Genomic DNA, 26,488 nt, shown 5'->3' with positions numbered 1-26,488 from the left:
GTCCCATACCATGCCATGGGAATGGCTTGCGTTGGCGGCACGGCAAACGAAAATTTTGGATCAAGTTGAGTGACAACTGGCAGTCGAGCGGCGACAACGACCAACAACCAAAAACATTTTATGTATAAATATTTTCTTAAGTTTTTCTTACAGTTTTCATTTATGTATATATATATATATATATATATGTGCTCTATAAATATGATTGTCAATTGAGCGCACAGCAAATGCATTTGCTGCTGTATATGCATCGCACTTGGCACACAAAATGGGGCGTTTTATGTAAATCTATAAATTAAACATGAAATGTTCATAATTCCTATATGACCAATGAGTGCGCAACAGCGAATCTTTTTTGGCAATTGGCTTAAGAATAGTATTTAATGGATAACAATGGTAAACAAATGATGAACATTTTTTAAATGTAACAAGAGACATTTTTCATTGCCCGAGCATATATTGGTATTGTGGCATATATACATATAAGGGTAAATGCAGTTTTATGCGTTCATTACATGTTGCAGGGGCAAGTAGCAAGTGGCAACAGCATGTCAATGCGTCTTGGGAAATATTCTCAAGTGCTTACTTACAACAAAATACACTTATCAGGCATCAGCGTGTCAATTACATGCAGCATCCACACCCCCTTTTCTATACACTGCTTTTGTTGGCATGAAAAGTATATTGTGTTTTTGGTTTTGAAAAAAAGAAGCTTTTCCCTCCCACTTTGAAGTCATCAAATCATAAAAAAAAAATTAATAAATTATATGAGTAGCAAGAAATCATAAAATCTTTATTTCGCCCAATACATTAAACCTAGAATCACTTGGCTTGATTTATTAGCAATTTATATCCACTTTAGATCTGATATATATTTTTATGAATATAGAAAAATAAAAGGTTAAACCAATAATATATGCTCCAGCTGCTGAATTGAGCTCCGATTACACTCAAAATAGAGCATCTAGCTGTGGGTAACTATCGTCAGGAAAAGTTCTTCCATTTTTTTTGAATATCCAACTGGCGGAGTCGCTGTGGGATATGCCAAGCAAAGTGTTGAGTGTTTCTTTTAGTTGTTGTTGTACTTGTGGTGTTTGCAGTGCACAAAGTTAATGAGCCTCATTATGAATATGGCAGCGATATGTTTGTGTCATAAGCAATAAGAATGCGGTAAGGGAATTTACACGCGCTGCCTTCTCGTCAGTCTGCTGAAGATCAAAGCCGAGCAGTACCCATTCCCAGGGTGCACATACCCACCCATATACATAATGTGTTTTGAGTTATTGAAGTATGGCAACTCCAGATCCAGCTACTCACTGCTTGATCCGCTTCCTGGCAGCCTCGCCACGTCCACATCCACGTCGACATCCACGTCCATGTCTACGTCAACGCGTCGCGTGCTTGTCAACAGCTGACAGCTCCATGTCAGAGCAATTTGCTGAACTGAAGGTAGTAGGTGTGCTCCTCATCAGCAACGGCACCTCCTCCTACACATGTCGTCTCTGTGACGGGCACTCAAATTGAATGCTCAACGTATACACACACACAGCGAGAGAGACTGAATACTATTTAGTGTCAGATTTATTTCAAGCATAAAACGGCGATCACATTTCAGAGTTGCCCCAGAGTTGCGCTCTGTAATGGGGCTGCACTTAAGTGGCCCGCGGGTAAAAGGCGCCGGATGTGACTGTTTGATATACAACAAGTAAGAGTGCTCTCGGCTGAAAGTGTCCGATAAGCAGATACACTGTTAACAGCTACTCGAATTAATACTAAAACAAAGCACGCACGTGACAAGATATGCGCTTTAGGCTTATTTATCTGAGCCACGTACACTTTTCAAAATTTCGTCTAAATAACTTTTGTATTTATGTTTTGATCATTATGGGCTCAAAATGAAGACTACACTTATCGAAATACTTTTTTCCAAATTTTTGAGTGAGTCTTTCGGAAGTATTCAATATTGACTACTTCTTCTATAAATTCTCTTCTCCAGCCATTTATACCTTATTTAAGATTATGACCTATCTCTACACACTATATAAAAAGAAGTTGATCAAACATTGGTTGTCATCGATAGATGATTTAGTCAACCTTCTGCTGTCTAATTCTCACTTGAATAATGTGTTAATCCACCTTTAAGGGGTACAGTGTATAAGAGGATGTCACCACCCAAATATAAACATATAAAATATATATAACACTCATTCACACATGTGTCCGTGAAAGTTGTACTATGCATTTTTTGTCTAAATGATGTGTGGTATTTTCCCAACTATTTGCCAGATTAGATAGGCCAATTAACACAATCAGTCAATCGGTACAGCCAGTTCCGCCATGGGCCAAATGTCATCGATTATGTCAGAATCAAAAGCGCCATAGCCAGCAACAAGATGCGACGTCCGTTGTCACCAATGCTATCAAAGCTGGCCGAGCAGGAGCTGAACGAGACACCCGATCGGATACAGCAGGATATCATAATATTACGGGTCTGGATACGCCAGCAGCCACATTTGCGCGCTCGCACCGAAGATGACTTTCTGATTGCGTTCTTGCGACGATGTCGCTACAGCTTGGAGGCAACAAAGCGACATCTGGATCGCTATTTCACAAGCTATAATCTGTTCCCGGAGTTTATGAGCAATCGGTTTATTACACAGCGATTGCTGGATATTAATCGGTTGGGGTGAGTAGCTAATGAAGCACATAAAACGAAGAAAGCTAAAGTTAAACTTTAGGGTTTGCCTGTTTCCGGACTTGCCCAAGTGTGATAATCGCACGGCTTTGTTTATTGCACGATTTGGCAAGTTCGATCCCAATCAGTACACTCTGCGCGAGATCTATCAATTCTCATCGATGGCCATGGAAATTGTTGCGCTGGAGAATGATTATGCATCTGTGGCTGGAATATGTGAGATTATTGATTTGGATGGCCTCAGCTCGGATCAGATGCGTCGCTTCGACAAGCACTTCTTTCGCAAATGGTGGAATTGGCTGCACGACTGCAGTCCGTTGAGGGTGAAGGAGGTGTATGTGATTAATATGCCGAAGGATATACAGGGCACCATTATGTTTCTCTACAATGTGCTTAGCACGCATGTCAACTATCCGGTGAGCGAAGAAAATAGCCGACACTAATCCCAAAAACACATCAATATCGATGTATTCCACTCCACAGATACGTGTGCTGAAGACGAGCGAGGAGCTGTTCAATCATATCGGCAAGGACTGCCTGCCGGAGGAATATGGCGGCACCAATGGTCACATGGCCGAGAGTGTTGCCTATATGGAGGATTTGTTGAATAGCTATCGGGCGTACTTTGAGCAGGACCACAAGTATGGCACCATTGAGGAGTTGCGTCCTGGCGAGATTGCCATGTACGAGGCCGAGTTCGGTGCGAGCGGCTCCTTTCGCAAACTTAACTGGGATTGACATTTGACCTTATTGTTAATTGAAAATAGTCGATCAATTAAAATTGTGTACCCATACGCATAGATAAACATAAAAATACCTTGATTCGCTTGATTCGCTTATCGGCAATCGTACAAACGTACATATATTAAAGAACAAATTTGATATCTAACAGTATGCGTTGCAGCTATTACCTTTTCACTGTTACCGATTAGATTACATGCCCCACCTATCCGCAGTGTGTTAGTCACTTGCCATTCGAGTTGCAGCTATCAAACCGCAAACATGGCCGAACTGCGACCGCTGGACACACAACTCGCTGCGCTCGCTCTCACCGAGTGCAACGAGCAGCAGTCGGAGCGGGAGGCATTGATAGCCACACTGCAGATATGGATCGACAAATCACCGCATTTAAGAGCGCGCACAGATGCGCACCTGCTGCTGGCCTTTCTGCGTCGCTGTCGCTTCAGTATGGAGGAGACCAAGCGGCGCATCGATAACTACTATTCGCTACGCAATCCCTTTCCCGAGGTGCTCTGCAAACGACAAGTGGATGAGGCCCTGATGAGACAGTTTGATCGCGGGTGAGTCAATGTAAGCGAATTATGTTTACTGATTTATAGATTTATAATCTGTCAACAGCATTCATGTGATACCCAGCCGTCCAGCTGGTCCGCAAGGACCACGTGTTATCATCTCGCAATTCTGTAAAATCGATCCCAAGCAATCGAATCCCCGCGAAGCCTTCAAACTTCTCTTCATGCTGTTGGAGTTGCTAGCGCTGGAGTGCGATATTGCGTCCGTGAATGGATTATTTTATGTTGTCGATGCACGTGACGTCAACATGGAGCAAATGCTGCAATACGATCCATTTCTGCTGAAGAAAACCTTTATGCTAGTCGATCAGTGTTTGCCGCTGCGCTTTGCCGAGATACACTTGGTGAATATGTTGCCATCGGGACAGAAGATTTTTAATTTTGTCACCTCGTTCCTGCCCGCAAATCTGCCCTTTAAGGTACGTTCTCCTACATTGAATCCTTTATTTCGAAATGCTCAGTTGTCCCGGATGTTATTCTTTGCAGTTTATTGTGCACAAAAAGTCGGAGGATTTGTATAATCATCTACCGAAGGAGGCGATGATCATTGAGTATGGCGGCACCAATGGTTACCAGGCCGAGGCCTTGGATTACTGGCGCCAAAAACTCAACGAGTACAAGAATTACTTTGCTGAGGATGCCCAATACGGTACAAATGAGAAGTTGCGCGTGGGTCTGGCCAATGCCTGGGCCAGTGGAGAACTGAGCGGCACCAGCGGATCCTTTCGCAAGCTGGAAGTGGACTGAAACGCTGCTCTCGCTGCTTGTTCTTATGTCTTCTTTATTATTAGTATTTAATTAAGTAGTAGTTGGTATGGCTAAACGAAAAAATACTAAATTAGTTCTAATTTTTCACTGGTCATCTTTGCTCTTTGCTTTTTTGTTTTGGTATAGCGCGTATCCTTTGACTGGCTCTTAAAATATATTTTACAATTAACTAGCTGGCTTCATATTTGGTAATTTAATGCTTAATGCTAGGTGCTACACTTTTGTTTAAAGTTTGTATGTAGTGATGAAGTCGCGCCCTTAGATGCTGACGTTGTATTGGACGAGGATAAGGATGAGGATAGGGATGGAGCTGTGGTTGTCGTTGTTGACTTGCTGGATGCGGCTTGAACAGCGCTCGTTGTGCTCTTGTTAATGCTCTGCACAATGAGATTGAGGCAATCCAAGCTGGAAACATTCGCACTGGCGCTGCTATCGAAATCTGTGGGAATCATGTAGAGGATTTAATATCATGGAAGATCGTATTACTCAATAATAAATTATATTATATTCATAAATTAGCAGAAAAATATGAAGTTAAAAAAGGTTAAAAGGTTTAAGAACTAAGAACTAATACTATCTGTTATTAATATTTTAATCCCTGACAAGATATCTTTAAACTCTACTGTTACATTAGGCAATTTTACCTGTAAATTGTCCATATTTCTCCATGTGTCTGTTGTAAAAGTTGAGTTTATCCTCCAGATACGCTCCGGCATACGAGCTCTGCAATTGATATTTGAAATTGTGCTTATGAGATACGGCAATTTACTTGTAGAGCATTCACCGCTTGTTTTATGTGCCACAAAATGAGCTAAAAACAATAAATTACAGCAAAATGGCCAAACTGTCGCACAAAATTGTCTCTGTGTGTCAACTGTCAACTTTTCCACCAAATGCCATACGAAACGCGCTCTAATGATGAGATTAAGCCAAAATTTATGCAAACGGCCGCCGGAGCCAACAATGTTGCCAGCCAATTAAAATGCATTGAACCACTGCACAGGCATTGTCTTGGAACCGTCAACACATACTCCCCTGGGACCACTTATTACCAATTAAATTAATTTGCTTGCAATATTTGCACGCATTCGCAGACGACAGGAATTGTCGGGTTGTTGTTGGTGGAAAGACACAGAGAAAGAGAGATAGAGAAAGAGAGAGGGGGTGGCAGAGAGTAGACTACTAAATAAATCGGAGATACGCAGATTTTCATTAGAAAAATGTGCATGGCCGCTAAGCCAATTATAATTGCCCCTTCTGGGTGGGAATAGAACTCCGAAATGCAAACACGTCTATTGAGATGCGTTGATTTTGGATGCCGACGCAGCGTCTGCAAGGATCACAGCACATGATGAGGTGCGGGTGCGGGTGCGAGGAAGGAGGAAGGAGGAAGGAGGAAGGGTGCCTTCACAGCTACAGACTGACAGAGCGGCACACACCAAGTGGTATTTATAGGCGCAGTGACATGAAAACGACACCCAACAAAACACAGCAGGCGAACAAGCAAAAGAACAAAACGCCGAACAAAACAACTCGCGGCTGCACTTTTATAAAGCGATTTATCATTTTCCGAGCGTTTAGTGACAGCGTGCGCTCGATTTGTGTATATATATACACACACATATATATATATATATATATATATATATATATTTTGGTGTTGGCAACATACTAATAAGTATACATAGATGCGTACTTAAGCATGTTATAAAAACTGAATGAAATGCCACTTATCACACCCTAAGCATTTATGAGTTGCGCAAAGATTTTAAGCCGCTTTTTGGCGCGTTCTTCTTAGAAGTCTTTCTCCCAAGATTTTCTGTGAACAGTAACGGATATGTTGCATTATGTTGTATGTATTCCAATATGCAATTTATATATGTATGAAGAGCTTATATCACTTCGTGTTCGTTTGGTCATTGTTACAGCAAATATTTTATTATCGAAATTTTGTAATCAAAAATTGACTAAGCAAACAGATAAGAATATATATATATATATATTTGTCGCAAGTAAGTTCATATTCAAGTTCACTTCCGAATTTTATAGCTAGACGATAAGTTCGCATAGCCTCTGACATGAGTCATTTGCACCTAAATTGCTTCAAATAAGCCAACTATAAAATATATTTTGAAGTGTGTGTGTTCGACTAACACGATCGGAATTGTTAGATAAAGTTAAGTGCGATTTTAAAATAAAAACAATGCATAATAGATTGAATGATTATTAAATGTTTTACAGCATAATAGACCGATTTCTAAACTTGAACTGAAGACCGTTCATTGGTTGGGTTTATTTATGGCACATTTGTTATCAACGCTTAGTACACATTTTGCACTTATGCAAAAATAAATGTGAACAACTCCAGTTCCCCCAGTTGCTAGTTGCTATGGCTACCCCGAATTGTGGATGGATGGATGGATTGTCAGGCTGTGGCTGAAATGCATTTTAATGCCGGCACTCTGGCAATTCGCCAGTTTTTAATCAAACTATGGGCGAACATTAATATCTGCCATTGAGGACGCACACTGTCGGCCATACAAATATGCAAGGTTTTATGGTAAATTAACAAATTTGTACATTAAAGTTTGAGAAACTCAAACAAACTGCATGGAAATTACTCAGCAGAGTGTGGCAAAAGAACTGTGTATCTGTATCTGTGTGCAACGCCAGCATCGGGGACCATCCATAAAAGTTATAGCCGGCGGCTATTGCAAAAATGTTCGCGTAATTGTTGACAATTTGTTGTGCTGTCACATTGGCTGTCCCAGGGCCCCCTTGGCCCAATGGCCCCATGTCTTGCAACACCTTTCGGGGAACAGCGCTCCGATCTTGTCATGTTTTTCCTGTGCAATTTGTCAACTGACACATTTCCCTTTTTGTTCAACTCGAACATATACGCATTGTGAAATAGTCTATTGAATAGATAGGCCCCGACCCCTCTCAGAGAAAACAAGACAAGAGAGAAAATCCATCTGAGGCTCGCAGAAGACAACATACACTATATGACCAAAGTCCACAGTAGTCTAACGTTGATCACTTTGCAGGGAATCTTAAATCATGCATAACAAGTGAGCTTATTTTGGATATTTTTGTCTCGTCTGTTGATTGATAGTTGCATTTCACTCCGATCCGGTCGATTCTGATATATGTACCGACTGCAGCAAAAGGACGGATATGTTCAAAGTGTCATCAAGATTTATGTAAACTTAATTTGCATATAATATATGAATACTTGCAGGCACAATTTCTCAAGCTTCGGCTACTTTCAACTAAACCGGTCCAGAATATAAAATTACTTGATGGGATCGAAGATGATTACAGACATTTGCGTAACTTCATTTTACCCTAGCTCGCATAGACCTCACAAATTACACTACAAAATCATACTACCCTCTGCAAGGGTATAAAAAGAAAAATAAATTTGAATGTAGCTCAAGTTTTATCGCATTGAAAGCTGCCGTGAAAGGTATTTTTTTGAGGCGCAGCACTCGAATTTGTTGAAATTAATTTACAACACGACTCTCGTTTATAGTTTAAGAGTTGGGTGGCCAACTCGATTGGGCTATGTGCAACACATTAAAAAGAAAATTTATTTATTAAATTCTACTAAATGCTGGCAGACAGGAGCAACAGCAACAGCAACAGCAACAACAACAACGAGGGACCCCAAAAACCCCATATAAATAAAGGCAATACCCATTTGTAGTTTTGTGTTAATTTGTGGGCTAGTTTTCCTCTGCTCGGGAAAGCGAACCCAGTCTTTTTGGCTATAATAATTCATAATTGTTCCCTTTAATAAGCCGATGGTATATTTATGTATATATGCAGAGTAGAGGGAGCTTATTAAGTTGCACGTCAGCGAGCGCATAAATTTTTGGTTTTTTTTTTTGTTTCTTTTTTTTTTTTTTGGACAGCAGCAGATACTGCGACATCGACATGGGGGTTTTAGATATGGATCCGATATATTGAGGCTATGAGTTATGGTGAATGGGGGGGGCTGAAGCTAAACGCAAAAGTCATGCTAGTCTATTTTCACGTTCGGCTAGCTCTCGTCGTAGACCCTGAGATTTTTGATGAATGTGCGCGTCAGCGAAAGAAAAATGTACGAAAATGTTTTTCAAGCATGGGGTTTTTACGAGAAAATAATTGCGGAACGCTATTATTAATTGGCGTTCAGCAACAAAACTTACCAGATAATCAGACTGACAACTCTTGCCGCTCAAACTGGGCGCCAGATTGTCGCCATCTCGAGCCGGCGACGATTCCTAAAACAAACAAACCAAAAAACAAAAACAATCATTTAACTATTTGAAAATGTAATTGCAAAATAATTGTCTACCTGCAGCAGATCCTCGAGACTTTCAATGTATTCGATGGCATTGCGCAAGATCTCAACCTTGGGCAGACGCTGATTGGGATTGGATGAAGTGCGTCGCTTTAAGATCTCAAAGGCCTCGTTAACCTAGAAAGCAGAAAGCATAGAGCAGTGAAAATCAAAATGGTGTCCAAGTTATGCGGAATCATCAATTAAAATGCATCATCGAAATGATGGGAATCATGGAAAGCCATTAGACATGCAATAAAAACCCGCCCAGAAGACCGCCTGCTCATCTTTAAGTGGCTCTTTAATAAAACATATTTTAAATTAAATCGCGCATAAAATTTAAACAATTAAACCGTTGGGCGCGGGTGGCGATGACGGCCACAGTCGTTGCACGTTCACCCCCCTTTTCATATTTGTTAATGACTCTTCCGCGGGTTGGTTGGGGGCAGGGGTGTCTTGTCGATCTATAAATACAGCGTTGTCGCTCGGAAGTTTTTTTTACGATATGTCGCAAAACTCGCTGGCGCTCGTTAATGTTTTATGTTTAATGTTTGGCAAATCCTTTAGTTTTATGCATACTGGGTGGTGGCTTCCCTGCAGCCCAAATGGTTTTCGAAATTTAGGGCTAAATGATTGCAACTGACATTTACATCGCTGATGTGTTAATTCCTGTGGCGCAACAAAGTTGCGGGCAATTGCTCCCTAGACTACATACACACAAGAGTCGCGTCGATCATCGCAATATAACTGCGAAACAATTTTCTAGATTTGACAAACACATTTGACATTTCTATATCTGTATCTGTATAGTATGCACATGAATGCAGGCATAGTTTCAAGTGAAAACTATAATTATTATAATCGATTACCAAAGCAATTTATTCATATACACATTTACACCTTCTAATTTGATACAATTTCTTATGAACTCTCATTTGATATAATGTAAACTGATTCGGATCTGGCTTATAGACATTAACTATCTTATAACTACCATAGGAAATGGTGCTTGCATTTTAAATTTGGTTCTTAATACCAATTGGTGTATTCATCTCTGCATCTCTTCCTATTCTCTCTTTATCTCTCTCTCCCTCTCTCTCTCTCTCTCTCTCTCTCTCTCTCTCTCTCTCTCTCTCACACTGTCTATCTCTCTGCCTCTCTCTCTCTCTCTGAAGAAGAAGCTCAGTGCAAATAGCTGGTCAGGCAAATATTAGTTCCCCAAGTTTGATTTCAAACATTTTCAAGTTGGAGTCGTATTAAGATTAGCAGCAATTGCCATTATAATAATCGTATATTTTATCTGATTCATTCTCTTCTTCTTCGCTGAAATAGATGTGATCCTAATTATTCAAACCACTTTTACTACGGAAACTTTTGATTTGAATAGACACAATTTATTTTAATCCAGCTAAATACAACTGTTTCCAAATCTGGACGATCGATCATAATTTAAACAATGCCAATATTGAAAACCACAAACCGTTGCTCCCTTTTATATATTATTTGGAACAATATTTATATATTTTGGAACAATTTCGATTCGCTTTCGCAAATATGCCAAGCTTACACATAAACTATAAATTAGAACTCATATTGAAAAATACATATCGAATTAAATACTTTTTAGAGCTTCAGATTTCCAGTACAACAAACTAAAGCTCATTAATTATGAACAAGTGACTTTAAAGCACAAAAACTATAACTGGAGGGGAGATGAGATCTTCTTCTAGCCATGTTCACCTTTTCTAACTGAATTTTATTTATTTTCTTAAGTGGAGAAACTTTCACTCTCTTTCTCTGTTAGAAAATCTTTCTCTGCTGCAAGCATACCTTTCGGAGACGTCGTCGCTCCCGCATTGTGGCAGCCTTGCGTCGATCAACGGTAACATTTTTCTTTTTGCACGCCTTGCATGCCCAGGTGAGGCAGGGACGCGAGGATTGCGCCGAGGCGCAGACGAGTGGGGCAAGCACATGCTCCTCGGAGCTGACACTGCTGTCCTCATCGTCGTAGTCCGTTGTGTAGATGGGCGATGAGGTCATGGAGAGCTGCTTGCCGGCATCTGTGGCCGGGTGGCTTCTATTGTTGAAGCTGCAGGCAGCGCTGCTTGCATCGCCGACGGCATTGAAGCGACTAAAGAAATGCTGCAGCGTCTGCTGCGGATTGTGATGCACATTCGACTGTAGCAAGCTATTCTCATGATACCGATGATAACCAGCCGGATGCGTCTGCTGTGGATAACTGAGATATTCCTGTTTAATGTTATGATTTGTGGCTGCAACTGCTCCGGCGCCGGCTAACATGGCATTTGTATTGTTGTACTTGGTCATGACTAGCAGCTAATAACTAACTAACTAACTTGCTGACTCTTATCAGTTAAGCACTTCACTGCACTTTACACGCCACTCCGTAATCTCAATCGAGAGTTGGGCATGAGAAGGAGAACGGAAACGAGAACCAGAACGAGAACGGGAACGAGATCGGGGAGACGAACCGACGCCCGCAACAAACGCGACACATTTGGCTGAATGATATTCGGAAAATATTCTTCTTGCCCAGATGCCACATGTGCTGTGCTCTGCTCAGATCTGATCTGATCAGTTCTCATCTCTTGCTGCTGCTGCGTTTTGAGTGGCTGGCTCTCGAGTGGCAGCTATTTATAACACGACACGCCATTAGACACTGGCGTTCTAAGCAGAAGGACGCGAGAATTGTGTGGCCATGCTGGCCACGCCCCCTACCCAAGAGAAGATCTCTCTGGGTGTGTGTGTGTGTGTGTCTGTGTGTTTGTGAAAGGCTTATTGGACTTTGGTTTATTTATGGTTAGGAAGTGAAATAAATTTGGAGACTACCTGGCCAAACGATTAGCGCAAGTCGCTTATAAATTCAAGAAGGCAAACAATTCGTTAATGTGACACTTTTAATGGAGGCAGTCCACCCAGCATCCAGCACCCCCCCCCCCCCCACTACCTCCCCCTCAAACACACCCCAAAACAAAAATCACAATTTTACTATACAATTTTCATTGTTGTTTTCCTTTTTTTTTTTTTTTTTTTGGCTTCCCCTCAAATTGACCAGAAACTGAACGAGAGAAACTAAAAATTGTGTTTTTACCTCCCCCACATCTAATTTGTTTATTTATTGCTGCTCAAACAAAATTTATATTTTTTTGAAATTACCCTCTACAATCTTCTTGAATGATATTGTAAATCTTTTTGTCTTAGGGCCTCGGGGTTTTCTGGCATTCCCTTTTCCATTTTCCATTTCCACAACAATTTTCCGTGTTTTTTTCGTTTCGTTTTTCTTTTGTCGCCGCTTTTCCTATATTTCTTCGGCGCGTTGACAAATGTTTTGTTTTGATTTGCTCTGATTTTATTTTGAACACACTGAGGTGAGGGCTTTTCACAAAATTTGTTTATGTTCGGCCCAAGATAATCCCAATAGAAAATTAAAACCAAAAACTGCCAAAGTTTCGTGTACTTTGCGTTAGTTTATGTTGTCGGTTTTAGTTTGTTCTTAATTATTTTGTAACAAGGTATTTATGGGTCTTTAGCTATATGTGGCAAGATCAACCTATGCATATTAAGATAAGATATTTTTATCTGTTATCTGTTAAATATACATTTATTTATCTAAACAATTTAATTATAAGCTAGCTTAATTTTTAACAACGTGAGTTTCACTCTAACTCAATATCTTTTTTGAGGTCCAATTTTAAATTTTTGTAACAGTTTTCCAAGTTTTATCGAAACAAAATTAATCATTTAAATGATCATTTAAAAATGTCTAGTTTATATAAATTTTAAATATTTGAAAGTGTCTTGGTTGTGGTTTTTGTCAACGATAAGTGTCAGTGCTGCCCATTGCGAAGATTACCAGCGCCACCTGCTGCTGAAAATGTGAATGGTTGTAGTCTTTGCTATTAATGCCCTCTCTGATGAGCTGAGTGATACACAACTATGTGATTACCATCAATTGTAAAAAAAAAATACTTAAAAATAATTGACATTCATGATGCCAAAATCAAGAAAGTAACTCACAATCATAATAATAATCAACTAAATTGTTCAAAATTTCACGTTGTTGTTATCTATGTAGTAAGATCTTTTAACTATCTCTTGCTGCGTGTCATATTTCTTCCATGACAACATTTTCAATTACCTGATGAAACTTTGAGCAAAAATGTCGGAATTTTTTATAGTATCTTCGCGAGGTCGCATTTTAATAATTAACTGCAATTAGCTAAAAATGGTGTTAGTTGAGAACTTAAAGCTCGATTGTTGCCATGGTAACTGAGGTGAGTGGTGAGTGGCTTCTGCTTTCCATTCATAAAAAAGTGCAGCATGCTGCAAATGCGCGTACAAATTACGTCAGCCAAACAAAAATGTTTTTTTATTTGGCACAGATGCTTATGCTGCTGATGAGAGAGAGTAAGTGAGAGCGCATGTGCTAGGTCATGTTGTTGCAAGGAGAGTGAAATAGAGTGAAAGGCATGGGAGGGGGAAGGTTAGCTTTTGGTTAGGGGGAGTGGAGTAGAAGCTTTCTTATCATTTATCTCGGGCATTGCCTTTGGCGTGGACATCAACAGATGTGCATGTGCCACAAAAAGTGGCAAGTTGAATTGAACGTATAAACCTGAATGACTAATTAATCGCGTACATATAAAGAGAGAAAAAGAAAACAATTTTACAAGCTCTTTTTTTTCTTCTATGCATATAAATATTTACAATGAGCAGCAACAACGAGCAAAAATGCTGCAATGTTGTACAACAAGGAGATGGGGTGGGGAGAGTGTGAATAAAGCGAAACGGAGTATTGCGTGGCAATATTACTTGAGCGCGCAACGGCAGCGCAAGCAGTTACATTGAAGACGTCGCAGCAGACGGATGCGCAACCCGCAACTTGGTGTTAATGTAATTTTAGAATTTTCAATCTGTTTCGCATAGTGACTTGTGAACAATGAGTAGAGGAGAACACTGATAAACGATGATGAAAAAAGCGGCAAAAGCAAAGAGTGTAGTGCAAAAGTTGAACGGAAGTTGATGATGAACAAAGAACGGATAATTGCAATAGCTAAACAACATAAAAAGAGAGAAAAACCAAACGAAATAACTGTTTACCATTCGTGGAGTGTTAACTGTGAAAGCTGCAACAAATGAGCAGGTAAAAAGCTGCAGTCGCAGCATAAGCATTAGCCGTGATATTGAAAGCAATGCGAATATGTACACACACATACAAACATACATACACACACATAGGCGCATACCTTCGCATGTGTGTCAGCATGCCAGAGCTTATAGGCTATTTGACTGACTGGTCTCGGTTCTCTCATACACATGCATACACATAACACATTCATGCACCGACAAAAGCTTCAGTGTCAGCACATATACTTTCATATGTCTATGCGTGTATATGTGTGTGTGTATGCTTGCCTGTTCAGTTTGTTTTCGTCTTACAACTCTCAGCACTTTTGTTGTAATTCGCACGCTCTCTTATCAATAGCTGTGCGTGTGCATGTGCATGTGTGTGTGTGTGTGTGTGTTGTTTTGTTTTTTGTTTCGCTCTCTCACACCTGTTATCGTTTCACTGTCTCAAAACAGTAAAAAGACGCGTCTGTTTAATTTCTGCTTATCGTTGCTTTTGTGGTCGGTACATATTTATTATACCCTTAAGCACTTACTCATTTAAATAGCTAATTTCTGTAAGGTTTATTAATAAGGTAGTTTTCATATACATACACATTATGTACGTTTGAAAAGCTGTATAAATATTAAATATACACGATGGGCTTTCCAAGTGTGTCGCATTTCAAGGTCAACATCCGTTTGAGATGAAATTTGTTCAACTAGAATTACTTTATTGTGTTGATTTCTCAGCGACACTTTTCGGCACGTGTCACTAACACGTCCACAGCGAGATAGATTTATTACAAGTGGAACTGATGCTCATCGGTCAAGATAGATGCAGCTCTCTGTTGCTCTAATAAATACATATGTATTTTAAATATATATATACTAAATAGACTTGTTATCTTTCATCATCCATGCATACAAATGACTGGCTATTGATATTGTTGCTGCATTTTATAATTAACCCATATATAACACTTAATACGTACACGAGAGTTGTAGGTTTAACAAGGTGCGAAGGCTTAAATACTTACAGCAATTAGCTATAAAAATCACTACATTATTGATACTTGGCTTGATGCTTAACTTGACAAGTCAAAATACTTCAGTTTATGTGCATAAGACGGCTATAATTTATTCAGCATTTTAATCTTATTCATTTATTAACTATTACTTACGTAATTAAAGCATTATGTAAGACATTGAACCAGTGAAAATTGCAATATTTTTCTGAATATACAGTTTATTTCACTTTCAAGGCAAAGTAGAATATTTAAACAGGTTTTCGCATAATTAAGACTAACTGTTGTTTCAACCAAACAAAATACAGGTGCCTGATCCCGTTTCTAGGTCAGTTCTTTAAATAATATTGTTTATTTGACACATTCCCTACTTTAATCAAGCTGCCTATGACCTTAACGCTGAAAACAATGCAGAATATCTATAGAAAAACATTTGTTGTTTACATTTTGACTCATTACGAATTCAAAAGTCTCTAACCTCTTTTTATCAGACATTAAGTATTTTAATTTGCGTGACGTATTCGCTCTAATCAGTCAGTTCAATAATAATAATAAGACACACACAGACACTCACACACACATGTGTAGTCAGTCTGGGCAGAGTCTCCCTTGGGAGCACACTTGAAGAGTTGCTCGTTATCAGATCCATTTAATAAAACCTTATCAGCAAAGCAAATTTTTCGATTGATAGTTGAAATGTTTTGTCGATTCATTTATGAATTTATTAAGCACTTCAATCAAGCAGCACTCGGTAGACTGCCTTGCCAAAAATTGTATTTATTTAGCCACGTATTTATAGCTAATCATTTTGAATACGTGCCAAATGTATTTATAATTGAACAATAAAATAAATATAAATATAATTGATTCTACAAAGTACAAAAGGAACTGCTTGTTGTCGTGTTCAAGTGTATAATATCAATTGCTCAAGGCATACATATTACATAATAATATTATTTTGAGATATATTTCTTGACATTGCAACACGTTACACAAATACAACTGTTGCATTTGATCGAACCGAGGCATCATTCATCCCAATTGAGCGCAGTGAATACGTACTAAAGTGACAAAGTATGTATAAGATACAATTGTACAATTGTATATGAGACACAAATGCCGCAAAATAGGAAATGAGCAACGGTACATGCATGCGGCACATGGCTCTGCCGCCAGCTTTTATTTGCTTTTATTATTTAATATTATTGTGGCTCTTAGCGAATTAAAGTCACACACACAGCAACAATCTACAACAGCAAGTATCTGTTGTAAAGTGCCAAAATGTTTTGTGCGACTGGGCATTTTTCTGCAGCGCCTGTTACCCAAAAAAAACAAAAACCAAAAAAAAAAAGAAAAGAAAAGAGAAAAAAGCGAATAAGAATGTGGCAAAGACACACAAGCAAGCAATTAGTTATTCCACTCCCCGTCAATTGCCCTTCTCATCTGGATGTGTAGTCATTGGGAATATAGAGTAACCTTGAACCGCTTGCAAAAAACTTTCACAATGAAAAAAGTTCAGTATCAAGGACTCAGAAACGAACAGCGTGTATCTTGGCTACACACATACACATATTTACACATGTACACATGCATGTACAAATGCTTGCACACACAAACAAGTATAAACAAAATTTGTGCTTTATTTGCTTTGCACGCAAGGCGGCAAACGTTGCGTATACGTAACGAGCGAATATCAGGGAACAGCAAAGAATAACGTTCTCGTATACAAATCTGTAGACTGTCTATATACACTTTGATTATATGTATGTGTGTGTGTGTCTCATCTCTGAATTGTGCGTGTGTTTGCATAAAATGCTGAGCATTTCAAACTTCTGGTTTTTTCCATGCGCATTTTACTTTTTTGTTTTTGGGTCACCAACATAAACGCCTCACAATATTTAATCAAAACAAATGGAAATACGCTACTATTTAGAAAGAGCGTGCAGAAAACAAAAATCATAAAACATTCACAACGCTCGCTCGCTCGCTGGCTGGCGGGATAGACCTGAATCAACACAGAGTACGAAGTCTGCACGAGCAAGCTAATAAAAAAATAAAATAACAAGCAGACTGCAAAATATCTAAACATACTTAAATACATACACCTCTATACATCGATATATCTATCTGTCTGTATGTATGTATGTATGTATGTATGTATGTATGTATGTGTCAAATTGCGATAGCAGCCAAGCAGCAGCAGACGGCAAACAGCGCCGGGTATTTCTGGCTTCCCGTTCCCATTCTAATTCAACAGCTGCGCAGTTAGTAAAGACTCCAAATCCCAGACACAAACCCAACAATCTAAGAATGTTTGCCAAAAATGAAAACGAGAACAAAAGCAACAGCTATTCCAATGTGCGACTGTTTGTGTTTGTCTTTATACTCGCAGCTTTGTGCGATTTTATATGTCTATACACATACACACACACATATACATGCATACGTTCATACAGTTGCACTCAGAATAATAGTATCGTTTTGATCTCACATATCTTTGCTAAATTGCTTAATATCTAAATCTTCACTTTTCGCTTACTTATAGTCCTGTAGGAGCATTATAGAATGTCATATTACTTGGAATTTTTAGATGCTTTGTTTTTCGCGTTTCTATCAATTTCAGAGATACATCAAAATTATAGTAGTGCTTGCAGAAATATATCTGATTACTGATTTGGGTCTCTTTAGGGTATAGGTATACATAGCACACAAGCAAATCGACCAAAACGTGGTTCTACAAAAATATAGTCTTATTAACAGAGCAAACAGTTTTGATAGGTGCACAGCATTTGTAATTAAATTGATTTTGATTCAGTTTTAATTGTTTTGTTACCAGACTTGTCAAAATTACTGCAACTCAAATGCAAATTACTTCTCCAAAGACAAGAGAAGTAAAAAAAATAACACTTTGTAAATTTTTTCAATATTATCCATTTTTCCAACAGTAGTACTACTTTTTTGAGCTTAGCTGTATGTGCAAAAGCATATCTCCTATACGTACTGTATAAGCAAGGTGATTTGAAGTTGAATAAAGAAACATACGTTTCTTAACAGTTAGAATTGGGATGCTGCTGATTAACCAAGTCTAATTAATTAATTTCTCATTGGGGAACAAATGACATGGAAAATTATATAAGCTTATTATGTATTATTATGTATTACTATAGAGTTGCACGTTTGACGGCAAACGAGACAAATTTCAATGAGTCTAATCCAAATTGATTACAAAGAAATTAACAATTTCTAAGTCAGACACCACTTCAAATTACTTGAATGTGTTTGTGTTGTGAACAATTTGAATTTATTAAACAACTTTTTTGTCGTGTCATTAAAGGAAAGATTTAGTACCCACTGATTGTGCACATTTATAATTGGAAATACCTGATGGGCGACTATTTTATGAATAGCGTAACGCTAATCGGGTTTAAGGCAAGTCAGCTGCTCTACCTTAACGTTAAGCAAAAGAACTTGTTCGATTCAGTTTCACTATCAGCACCAAAATGGGAGAATGCGAGAGCGAGAGCGAGAGAGTGTACAAACCGTTTGTTAGGCATTTGTGAGAGGAAAAAAGAAAGAGAGAGAGAAAGAGAGAGAGGGAGAGGAAGAGAGATCGCTCGTGCCAGAAAATAACAACAATTTCAAAATAAACGCGCCACTCACACACACACATTTGTTTAGTTTTGTATAATTTTGAGTAGAAGAAACACAGATAAGCCCATCCGACGCTGCAGACGACTTAGAGACGTATTGTCATAAATATATTTTCAACAATAATATGTTTTTCTCGCTCAGAAATGTGTTCGTTATTCGTAGTGGCCGCACGGCTCTTTAATTTAAACTTAGGATCGTGAAGCGTACGGTTCAGTTGCCGGCCGTTGGTGGAACTATTTAGCTGAATGTAATATCAAAATCACATACAAAAAATAAAAATAAATAATTAAATAAAATAAAACACACAATTGACATATAATCGATTGAAAAAGTAAGCGCATATTTGACAAGAAACACCTTTTTTGTTTTATGTAATTTGTCCAAAAAGGTTAACATATTTTTTTCCGACTTACAGACATACGGCGAATACGGCTAAGGGCTTGGAAGAAAAATGAGAAAAGTGAGATAGCAGCAATGCATTGCATGCCCCCAATATATACCACCAGCATGCCATTATAAAATCCAAGCAATATCAGAGCAACGCAGCAACACCAACATCAACATTATTACCAGACATAAATCATTCGGATAAAGGCTCAAATTAACGTTTTACTTTGGACATACACAATGGCACACTACAGCGGACATCAGGCCCCAAGTGAGGTGCCCGCTCACTTCAAGAATCTATTCACCAATGGCCAATTGGGCGACGAGGATGACAACAATGGCAATGGCAATGGCAACAACGACAACAACAATAACAACAACAACAACAATAATAATAATGATCAGGAGAATCGTGCCGTTAATGGCAACAATGAATCCAACGCTGTCTGCTGGGTCTTTGGATACGGCTCTTTGTGCTGGTATCCGGGCTTCAACTACACCAAATGCATTACGGGCTATATACGAGGTTATGTGCGGCGCTTCTGGCAGGGCAACGTAACGCATCGCGGCACCGACAAAGAGGTGAGAAAAACTGGAATTTTGTTTAACATCAAACATTGTCGACAATTGCGATTATCCAATTGGCATGTGTGTTATCAATAGCGAGCAAACAAAGAAAATAAATGTTGCGGCTACACTGAGTTTAATTTACATAATCGATAACTCTTAACGTAGCCGGATAGACTACTGAATTAATTAAGATAACGATCGTGCATATTTTTATAACCTTTATACTTGCATATTTCAGACGCTTATTTTGTTAGCTCTGTGAATAATGGGATTGGCTGTCGCTGCTTTATTTAATCAGCTTCTGTGCAACATTATTTATTTATTTTTTCGCGACGCTCATTAAATGTTACTTTAATAAACAATGTAAAAATAAGTCAAGGTCGCATCCACATGCAAGTCGACATTAAGTAAACTCATCGCTCTTGCAGCACTCAGAAATGAAAGAGAAGACGCACTTTCCACAGACAATTTCTGCATATAGTATTTGATGTATTTTCTTTATTTTTTGCTTACAGCCGGGACGTGTTGCCACTTTAATCGAGGACAGAGAGGTAAATATAATAGACTACCTCATAAATCAATCACAATGAAAAAAGTTATTGCGCCGTTTGAATTTCCCTACGTAAGCCCCATTCCGTGTAGACGGGGGAGGAGGATAGGCGTTGTGATACGCCCCCCTCTTCCCCCGCCCACTCGTCCATATCTTAAATATCTCTGGCACATTTCCGCAGTCAACCGAGCGCAACAATTCGAGTCCCTTGGAGCGGGTCTCTCTTCATTGGAGTACGCATGGCGAAATACCGCGAAATATAGGCGTATATATAATATTTGCGCAACCGTTGTCCGGCGAACAAATACTTTTCTCGTTTACGCCTTGATACTTTCTATCCTAGGCCCGGGGACTTTACCCAGGGTGTGATCATATTATGAGAGCTACCAGGAGCTCGTTTGTGACCCCGAGAGACAAGCAAGGAAAACTCAAAACAGCCTACCAAACGAGTCGGTCGCCGCTATTTATACGCGCCGCTCGCCGAATAACGTGTTGGGAATTTTAAGCAATTAAAATAACCTAAAGAGCAGCTATAAATAGAACATGCGCGTTGAACGAAATTTCCATTTAACTTAACAAAAGTTAGAGCTATTTGGAATTTTAGAAATTTGTATTTAACAATTGTGATTTTTTCCTATTTATTGCAGGGCATTACATGGGGCTGTGCGTACAGAATAACGGGCTCAACGGCTCTGGAGTATCTCAAGCAACGCGAGTGCACATTGGGTAAGCAGTTTTACATACATAAGTGAAAAATACGGCAAATTTATTTGGGACTTTCAACAGGTGGCTATGCAACGATCGAAGCCAAATTCTTTCCCCGCGTCGCATCACATGACACGCCCTTCAGTGGCGAGGCCGTGGAGGTAATGATCTATGTGGCAACGCCGGAGAATAGGCATTGGCTGGGCGATGCACCCCTGGCGCTGATATCGCAACAAATCGCCAATAGCCGTGGACCGAGCGGCCACAATGCCGAATATCTGTTGCGGTTGGCGCTGTTCATGCACGAAGAAATACCGGGCGTGTGGGATGAGCATCTATTTGAGCTGGAGCGATTGGTGCTGGAGGAGATTTTAAGCAAGGAAATTCCGCTGTCGTCGGTGATGGGTCGGAATCCGGATCGTATACGTCGCGACTCCCACGAAGATGTGCGCCGGCCTCCAACATTTGAGTTCACCTCACGGGTGCCAGATACAAAGCTGCGCTGTCTGAATATTTGATTGTGGCCCTGGTCGGTGGGGCCAGGAGGGAAACGCATGCAGAATATGCCAAATCCATTATCAAAATCCATTATCACAGCATACGAGAGTGTATGACTTATTTTGATGTATTCTCTAAATTGTAAATAATCATAGCCGTAACAATAAGCAGTAACTACTCTCGATAACTCTGATCTGATATAGTTGTTAAGCATTAGCTAAGTTCTCGTAGCACTTAGGCCGCGTCCTCAACGCATACAATAACATTTATACAACATACACAAAAGTGCCCAAAAGTGAGGAAAAGAAAGTCCAAAGTGAAGTCAAATAAAATTAAGATGATACAAAACCAATCAAATTGAAAAAAAAAAAAAACAAATTATAATTGTTATCATTCGTTCATTTAAAAAGCCCGCAACACTTACAAACTTTATTTTTATTATTTATGTACGCGTAGAAAAGCTTAGCTTGTGGATCTTAAAGTGTTTTACAATTTTAAGGGATGTTGGCCAAATAGTCCTTGATTGTAGCGGGATCCAAACGCTTAAAACCGTTCTGATCGCAGATTCCAACTTCAATGTTGTCCGATGTCATTTTTCCCTCGAATCCTTCCTTGAGAGTCAAAATTGCAGTGTGCACGGCATCCTCCAGCTCAAGATCTTCGCTATAACTACAAGAAGAAAAATCACGTTACAAGTTTCTACTACTTATGTTTGTAACTCGTCTTACCGCTTTTCCAAGAAAGTTTTGCCATTAACAGCATTCTTGCCCATGGCAGTGGCCTTCCAAGCAAAATATGCGCCCGAGGGATCCGACTGGTAAAGGTATGGTCGGTCATTGTCCCAGCCGCAAATTAGCAACGAAACGCCAAAGGGACGAACGCCACTAAGGGAAACGAAATTTTTTATGAAGATGGCAAATGCATGAAGATATATCTTCAACACTTACCCGGACTGAGTATATTCCTGCATTAGCGTTGCCACGCGTTGCACAAGCTGGGACACAGGAATTGGTTCCTTGTAGGTCAGATAGTACGTTTGGGCGATTTTTCGTGCCTGCTTCACCAGCAAGCGATAATCGGGACCCATGCCAGAATAAACCATTCCGATATGCTTGTTTATCATTTCCACTCGGTGCACACTGTGCTCCTCATACAGCGGCGATTTGTATTTGTTCTCTGTGGCAATAACGACACCATTGGAAGCTGAGAAGAACAGAAATGTTTAATAAATACGTCTCCAAAAATATATAATTATAATCGGACTTACCCATAATGCCAACAGAAGGGGCGCCACCGGACACAGCTGCCAAGGCATATTCCAATTGCACGAGCTTTCCTGAAGGACTGCAAAAGAAAAAATGCGTAAAGTTGTGTTTATGCCAGTCATGGAGTTTACAATGGGGAAAATGAGCCTGATGCCAGTTTGCAATGCGAGCGAAAGCTGTACTTACCTAAAGGTCGTTAGGGAGAAACTGTAGCGTTCAGTAGCCATAATTATTGGCCTAAATTTGTGTTACAATAATTTTTTTAAATAAATGCCGACTATTCTCACCGAAATGACAAGATGACAAGCACAATCTAGAGCTGTGACACTATCGCCGACAGTGGTATCGATTCTGTGAATGCCGATAGTAAAAAATACTAGGGCGGTAAATTATGGTGACATATCGATTGTTGGCATGAGAGCGATATTTTAACGAAACCACCACATTTTTTTCTATTCAGATGTGGCTCTATGTGAATTAAATAGTAGATATTGGCTTATCTATTAAACGTCGAAATTCATATCTCGATATTTCCGATTAGCAGCCCAGCACGGAAACTATCGACTTATTGACAATGCAACCGTGTAAACTAGTTAAACATTGAAGTCGAATTGTGGGCAACTTGGTGGTTGACTGAAGATCAAAATTGCCAAAATTATTCACTTTAATAAAAGTATGGTGCGCGGAGCACTAAGAGGCGGCAGGCCCATGCGTGGTGGCATTCGGCCACCGTTCAAGAAGACGTTTGTCCCGCGGCATCCATTCGATTTAACTTTGGCGGAAGTTGTTTTTCCAAAGGTTTCGCCGGCTGTGGATGATTCTGCGTTGACTGCGGTAAAATCGATAAAAAGAAAATCATATACAACAATGAACATTTGCATTGATTTTCCATATTCATATTGCTTTCCAACAGGCTCTATTAAAACGCAACCAAGACCTTAGTCCTACTCCTGCCGAACAGACTTCAATTGGCAATTTGGTTACCAAGGTGCAAGTTGTATTGGATAACTTGGTCGTTGCTCCGGGCGATTTCAATACCTGCGTAAGTAACTCAAATAACAGACACTTTAAATATTAACTATAATTATTGCAGCAATTGGAAGAGGTGCGCCAGGTGGGATCTTTCAAGAAGGGCACCATTCTCACTGGCAACAATGTGGCCGATGTGGTTGTCATTCTTAAAACTTTTCCCACCAAAGAAGCTTGCGAGGCACTGGCCAAGAAGGTGGAGGCCGATCTGAAAACTAGCATGAAAACCGAAGTGTTGACCAAGGGGGAACAGCACACAATACAAATACATGACAGAGGCTTCGATGTATCCAATTTGCAAGCCAAGGTGCGCATTCTGATTGCCACCTTGCCACAGAATTTGCGTAAACTGGAGCCAGAAATACATATGGATCAGAAGTATATGCAGAGCCATTTAGCGGCCATCCGGCATACTCGCTGGTTCGAGGAGAATGCTCATCATTCGTCAATTAAAGTCCTCATACGTATTTTGAAGGATCTGACCAAGCGGTTTGATGCCTTCTCACCACTCTCCTCCTGGATGCTGGATCTGATTGCCCATCTGGCAATTATGAACAATCCATCACGCCAAGCATTGCCCATCAATTTGGCGTTTCGTCGTGTGTTCCAACTGCTGTCGGCTGGACTTTTCCTACCCGGATCAGCGGGTATAACCGATCCAACCGAACCGGGTCACATTCGTGTCCACACAGCGATGACGCTGGAGCAGCAGGATATTTGCTGTTACACATCTCAGACGCTGCTTCGAGTTCTGGCACATGGTGGATACAAGCACATCCTAGGATTAGAAGGGAACACCAGCATTGTGCGTGAGATGTCGGTTTGGAATGGAGTCGTTGTGTCGCCGCTAACACCCGTCTATGAGAAACCGACCGACAAAAAGGAGGGCGATATCGAGGAAGACATTGAGATGATTGAAAATGAGAATGAAGATGGAGGCAGCGACGATGCAGCCGAGTAAAAAATGCAATAAGACTTTCATACATTTTATTATTAACAAAAATAAACTACGCTGGCTTATGACGTCAGCACATTCTCAATTATGGGCTCATCTTGATTAACACTTCGCGTCAATTGCATGCCAATTATATCAAAATATGTTTCAGCCGATATACCCGACGGCTCACTGACCTTAATTGTTAAATCGGAGACTTGAATTTTGTGGCCCTTATCCAGATCGCGAGCAGCCACAATTGATTTACCCAATTTGAAGCGACAGGGCAGCTCACACTCTAAAATATCCTTATTTTCAACTTCGCTCAGCGCTGCTCTCAACTCATCTCCGCCGCCCAGCATCTTAATTATTTCCTCAACAGTATAATTGGCGTTGAGAAGATATTTGTTATGCCTAAATTGATCTATACCGCGTACAAGAGAACACATTTCGGCTGGCTCAAGAGAGCAGCGATGATCTGATCCCTTCTGGTTCTTATCCAAGGTAAAATGTCGCTCAACGATCCGGGCGCCCATCAAAACTGCTGCCTTTGTAATGGACACACCCAGTTCATGGCCAGAGTACCCAATGGTCACATTAGGAAATCGTCGCATAAGCACTGATATCAAACCTAAATTACAATCAGTTGGCGGTGTCGGATATGCCGAGATGCAGTGCATTAGGGCATACATTTCATTTCGTGACTCGCTCATAATTTCAACGATCTTATCGACTGTGGACATGGTTTGCATTCCGGTTGATATAACCAAAGGTATTTGCAGGCTAGCAGCTTTTGTCAGAAGTGGAAAATTGTTGGCATCGCCTGAGCCAATTTTAATAAACGGAACTCGTAAATCTGCCAGAAACTCCAGAGAACGCTAAAAATAAAAACATTGACGGACATGTTGTCGTAGTCAGGAATATTTTCAATTACCTCATCCATAGCGGATGCAGTGAAATCGATTCCAATTTCACGGCTATAGTCCTGCAGTAGATGGTACACCTCCTTGGAAAATTCTAAATATTCCTTATGCTGCCCGTATGTGCTGCCCCAGGCGTGATCACTGACGTATTTTCGATTTAGGGCGGAACTTGTAAACTTTGCAGCCAAATCGGATTTTTGAAATTTCACACAGTGGCATCCAGCTTTCTTCGCTTCCAGTATCATCCGTTTAGCCGTTTCGGGGCATCCCTGATGATTTTGACCAATTTCCGCAATTATATATACTTCGTTACATATCTTTTTTGACATTATATCAAGCAACAACATCTTGTACAAATTTAATTCAATTGAACTTAATTAACTGAGACGGAAACATCTATTCAAATAGAGTAAAGACTATGTAAGCATTTGAGTTTCTGTGTGACCATTGTAGGAAAAGAATATATATATTTTTTCCGGAATCCCAACTTTAAATAATTAATTTCCAAACACCCATTATATTAGCCAGGATAAATATAGTTTATAACTGTATTTTTTTAAATATTTATTTGCGTTCTTTCTTAATGTAATATTGCTGTTATGCTCTAATGGTATATTAACATGCTGTTAAGTGACCCAACTTTGCCATCTAAAATTTTTAAATCAAGGTGGCAGGGCGATAAAAAGTACACTAGTGTTCACCTGCTTACTCCAACAATAGC

The 26,488-nt window shown here is 39.8% G+C and overlaps 7 protein-coding genes across 8 annotated transcripts; 4 read left to right on the top strand and 3 right to left on the bottom strand.

Annotated features, from left to right (window-relative positions):
* Window positions 1-2,308: 2,308 nt before the first annotated feature.
* LOC6568170 (alpha-tocopherol transfer protein-like) lies at window positions 2,309-3,541 on the top strand. The gene is made up of 3 exons (XM_001994801.2): window positions 2,309-2,686; window positions 2,739-3,111; window positions 3,179-3,541. Exons 1-3 carry the CDS (start codon window positions 2,394-2,396, stop codon window positions 3,431-3,433), a joined length of 921 nt encoding a protein of 306 aa, XP_001994837.1. The 5' UTR covers window positions 2,309-2,393; the 3' UTR covers window positions 3,434-3,541.
* A 130-nt stretch (window positions 3,542-3,671) lies between these two features.
* LOC6568180 (alpha-tocopherol transfer protein-like) lies at window positions 3,672-4,945 on the top strand. Its single transcript, XM_001994802.3, has 3 exons — window positions 3,672-3,996; window positions 4,055-4,427; window positions 4,495-4,945. Exons 1-3 carry the CDS (start codon window positions 3,698-3,700, stop codon window positions 4,753-4,755), a joined length of 933 nt encoding a protein of 310 aa, XP_001994838.1. The 5' UTR covers window positions 3,672-3,697; the 3' UTR covers window positions 4,756-4,945.
* A 22-nt stretch (window positions 4,946-4,967) lies between these two features.
* On the bottom strand, window positions 4,968-11,624 carry LOC6568181 (myogenic-determination protein). Its single transcript, XM_001994803.3, has 5 exons — window positions 10,934-11,624; window positions 9,119-9,241; window positions 8,970-9,044; window positions 5,421-5,499; window positions 4,968-5,215 (listed from the first exon to the last, which is right to left on the bottom strand). Exons 1-5 carry the CDS (start codon window positions 11,429-11,431, stop codon window positions 4,983-4,985), a joined length of 1,008 nt encoding a protein of 335 aa, XP_001994839.1. The 5' UTR covers window positions 11,432-11,624; the 3' UTR covers window positions 4,968-4,982.
* A 2,312-nt stretch (window positions 11,625-13,936) lies between these two features.
* On the top strand, window positions 13,937-21,790 carry LOC6568182 (glutathione-specific gamma-glutamylcyclotransferase 1). Of its 2 annotated transcripts, none has more exons than XM_001994804.2 (5): window positions 13,937-14,264; window positions 19,322-19,875; window positions 20,379-20,414; window positions 21,061-21,139; window positions 21,200-21,790. In XM_001994804.2, exons 2-5 carry the CDS (start codon window positions 19,534-19,536, stop codon window positions 21,634-21,636), a joined length of 894 nt encoding a protein of 297 aa, XP_001994840.1. In that variant the 5' UTR covers window positions 13,937-14,264; window positions 19,322-19,533; the 3' UTR covers window positions 21,637-21,790. The 2 variants fall into 2 exon arrangements, with proteins under 2 accessions (XP_001994840.1, XP_032596297.1); XM_032740406.1 differs by lacking the exon at window positions 13,937-14,264 and adding an exon at window positions 19,072-19,237.
* Window positions 21,791-22,013: 223 nt separating this feature from the next.
* Window positions 22,014-23,240, bottom strand: LOC6568183 (proteasome subunit alpha type-2). Its single transcript, XM_001994805.3, has 5 exons — window positions 23,068-23,240; window positions 22,884-22,960; window positions 22,564-22,819; window positions 22,345-22,500; window positions 22,014-22,285 (listed from the first exon to the last, which is right to left on the bottom strand). Exons 1-5 carry the CDS (start codon window positions 23,106-23,108, stop codon window positions 22,111-22,113), a joined length of 705 nt encoding a protein of 234 aa, XP_001994841.1. The 5' UTR covers window positions 23,109-23,240; the 3' UTR covers window positions 22,014-22,110.
* A 213-nt stretch (window positions 23,241-23,453) lies between these two features.
* On the top strand, window positions 23,454-24,950 carry LOC6568184 (interleukin enhancer-binding factor 2 homolog). Its single transcript, XM_001994806.3, has 3 exons — window positions 23,454-23,715; window positions 23,795-23,923; window positions 23,975-24,950. Exons 1-3 carry the CDS (start codon window positions 23,557-23,559, stop codon window positions 24,869-24,871), a joined length of 1,185 nt encoding a protein of 394 aa, XP_001994842.1. The 5' UTR covers window positions 23,454-23,556; the 3' UTR covers window positions 24,872-24,950.
* On the bottom strand, window positions 24,881-26,200 carry LOC6568185 (sialic acid synthase). The gene is made up of 2 exons (XM_001994807.2): window positions 25,779-26,200; window positions 24,881-25,722 (listed from the first exon to the last, which is right to left on the bottom strand). The coding sequence occupies exons 1-2, from the start codon at window positions 26,112-26,114 to the stop codon at window positions 24,928-24,930; spliced, it is 1,131 nt and encodes a 376-aa protein (XP_001994843.1). The 5' UTR covers window positions 26,115-26,200; the 3' UTR covers window positions 24,881-24,927.
* Window positions 26,201-26,488: the final 288 nt, after the last annotated feature.

This window comes from Drosophila grimshawi, unplaced genomic scaffold, assembly GCF_018153295.1.
Source record: "Drosophila grimshawi isolate 15287-2541.00 unplaced genomic scaffold, ASM1815329v1 contig_311, whole genome shotgun sequence".
Taxonomy (NCBI): Eukaryota; Metazoa; Arthropoda; class Insecta; order Diptera; family Drosophilidae; genus Drosophila; species Drosophila grimshawi.
This window is presented reverse-complemented; position numbering and strand designations above follow the sequence as displayed.

Excerpts from the sequence above, each read along its gene's own strand:
- LOC6568170 (XM_001994801.2), top strand. The coding sequence starts at position 2,394 with ATGCGACGTCCGTTGTCACCAATGCTATCAAAGCTGGCCGAGCAGGAG. Across the intron at positions 2,687-2,738 it reads CTGGATATTAATCGGTTGGG|GGTTTGCCTGTTTCCGGACT; the intron begins GTGAGTAGCTAA and ends GTTAAACTTTAG. Across the intron at positions 3,112-3,178 it reads GCACGCATGTCAACTATCCG|ATACGTGTGCTGAAGACGAG; the intron begins GTGAGCGAAGAA and ends TCCACTCCACAG.
- LOC6568180 (XM_001994802.3), top strand. The coding sequence starts at position 3,698 with ATGGCCGAACTGCGACCGCTGGACACACAACTCGCTGCGCTCGCTCTC. Across the intron at positions 3,997-4,054 it reads ATGAGACAGTTTGATCGCGG|CATTCATGTGATACCCAGCC; the intron begins GTGAGTCAATGT and ends ATCTGTCAACAG. Across the intron at positions 4,428-4,494 it reads CCGCAAATCTGCCCTTTAAG|TTTATTGTGCACAAAAAGTC; the intron begins GTACGTTCTCCT and ends TATTCTTTGCAG.
- LOC6568181 (XM_001994803.3), bottom strand. The coding sequence starts at position 11,431 with ATGACCAAGTACAACAATACAAATGCCATGTTAGCCGGCGCCGGAGCA. Across the intron at positions 9,045-9,118 it reads GTCTCGAGGATCTGCTGCAG|GAATCGTCGCCGGCTCGAGA; the intron begins GTAGACAATTAT and ends TGTTTGTTTTAG. Across the intron at positions 5,500-8,969 it reads GTTGTCAGTCTGATTATCTG|AGCTCGTATGCCGGAGCGTA; the intron begins GTAAGTTTTGTT and ends TATCAATTGCAG.
- LOC6568182 (XM_001994804.2), top strand. The coding sequence starts at position 19,534 with ATGGCACACTACAGCGGACATCAGGCCCCAAGTGAGGTGCCCGCTCAC. Across the intron at positions 20,415-21,060 it reads CTTTAATCGAGGACAGAGAG|GGCATTACATGGGGCTGTGC; the intron begins GTAAATATAATA and ends TATTTATTGCAG. Across the intron at positions 21,140-21,199 it reads GCAACGCGAGTGCACATTGG|GTGGCTATGCAACGATCGAA; the intron begins GTAAGCAGTTTT and ends GACTTTCAACAG.
- LOC6568183 (XM_001994805.3), bottom strand. The coding sequence starts at position 23,108 with ATGGCTACTGAACGCTACAGTTTCTCCCTAACGACCTTTAG. Across the intron at positions 22,961-23,067 it reads TTCTCCCTAACGACCTTTAG|TCCTTCAGGAAAGCTCGTGC; the intron begins GTAAGTACAGCT and ends TTTCTTTTGCAG. Across the intron at positions 22,501-22,563 it reads CAGGAATATACTCAGTCCGG|TGGCGTTCGTCCCTTTGGCG; the intron begins GTAAGTGTTGAA and ends CGTTTCCCTTAG.
- LOC6568184 (XM_001994806.3), top strand. The coding sequence starts at position 23,557 with ATGGTGCGCGGAGCACTAAGAGGCGGCAGGCCCATGCGTGGTGGCATT. Across the intron at positions 23,716-23,794 it reads ATGATTCTGCGTTGACTGCG|GCTCTATTAAAACGCAACCA; the intron begins GTAAAATCGATA and ends GCTTTCCAACAG. Across the intron at positions 23,924-23,974 it reads CGGGCGATTTCAATACCTGC|CAATTGGAAGAGGTGCGCCA; the intron begins GTAAGTAACTCA and ends TAATTATTGCAG.
- LOC6568185 (XM_001994807.2), bottom strand. The coding sequence starts at position 26,114 with ATGTTGTTGCTTGATATAATGTCAAAAAAGATATGTAACGAAGTATAT. Across the intron at positions 25,723-25,778 it reads CTGCATCCGCTATGGATGAG|CGTTCTCTGGAGTTTCTGGC; the intron begins GTAATTGAAAAT and ends TTTTATTTTTAG.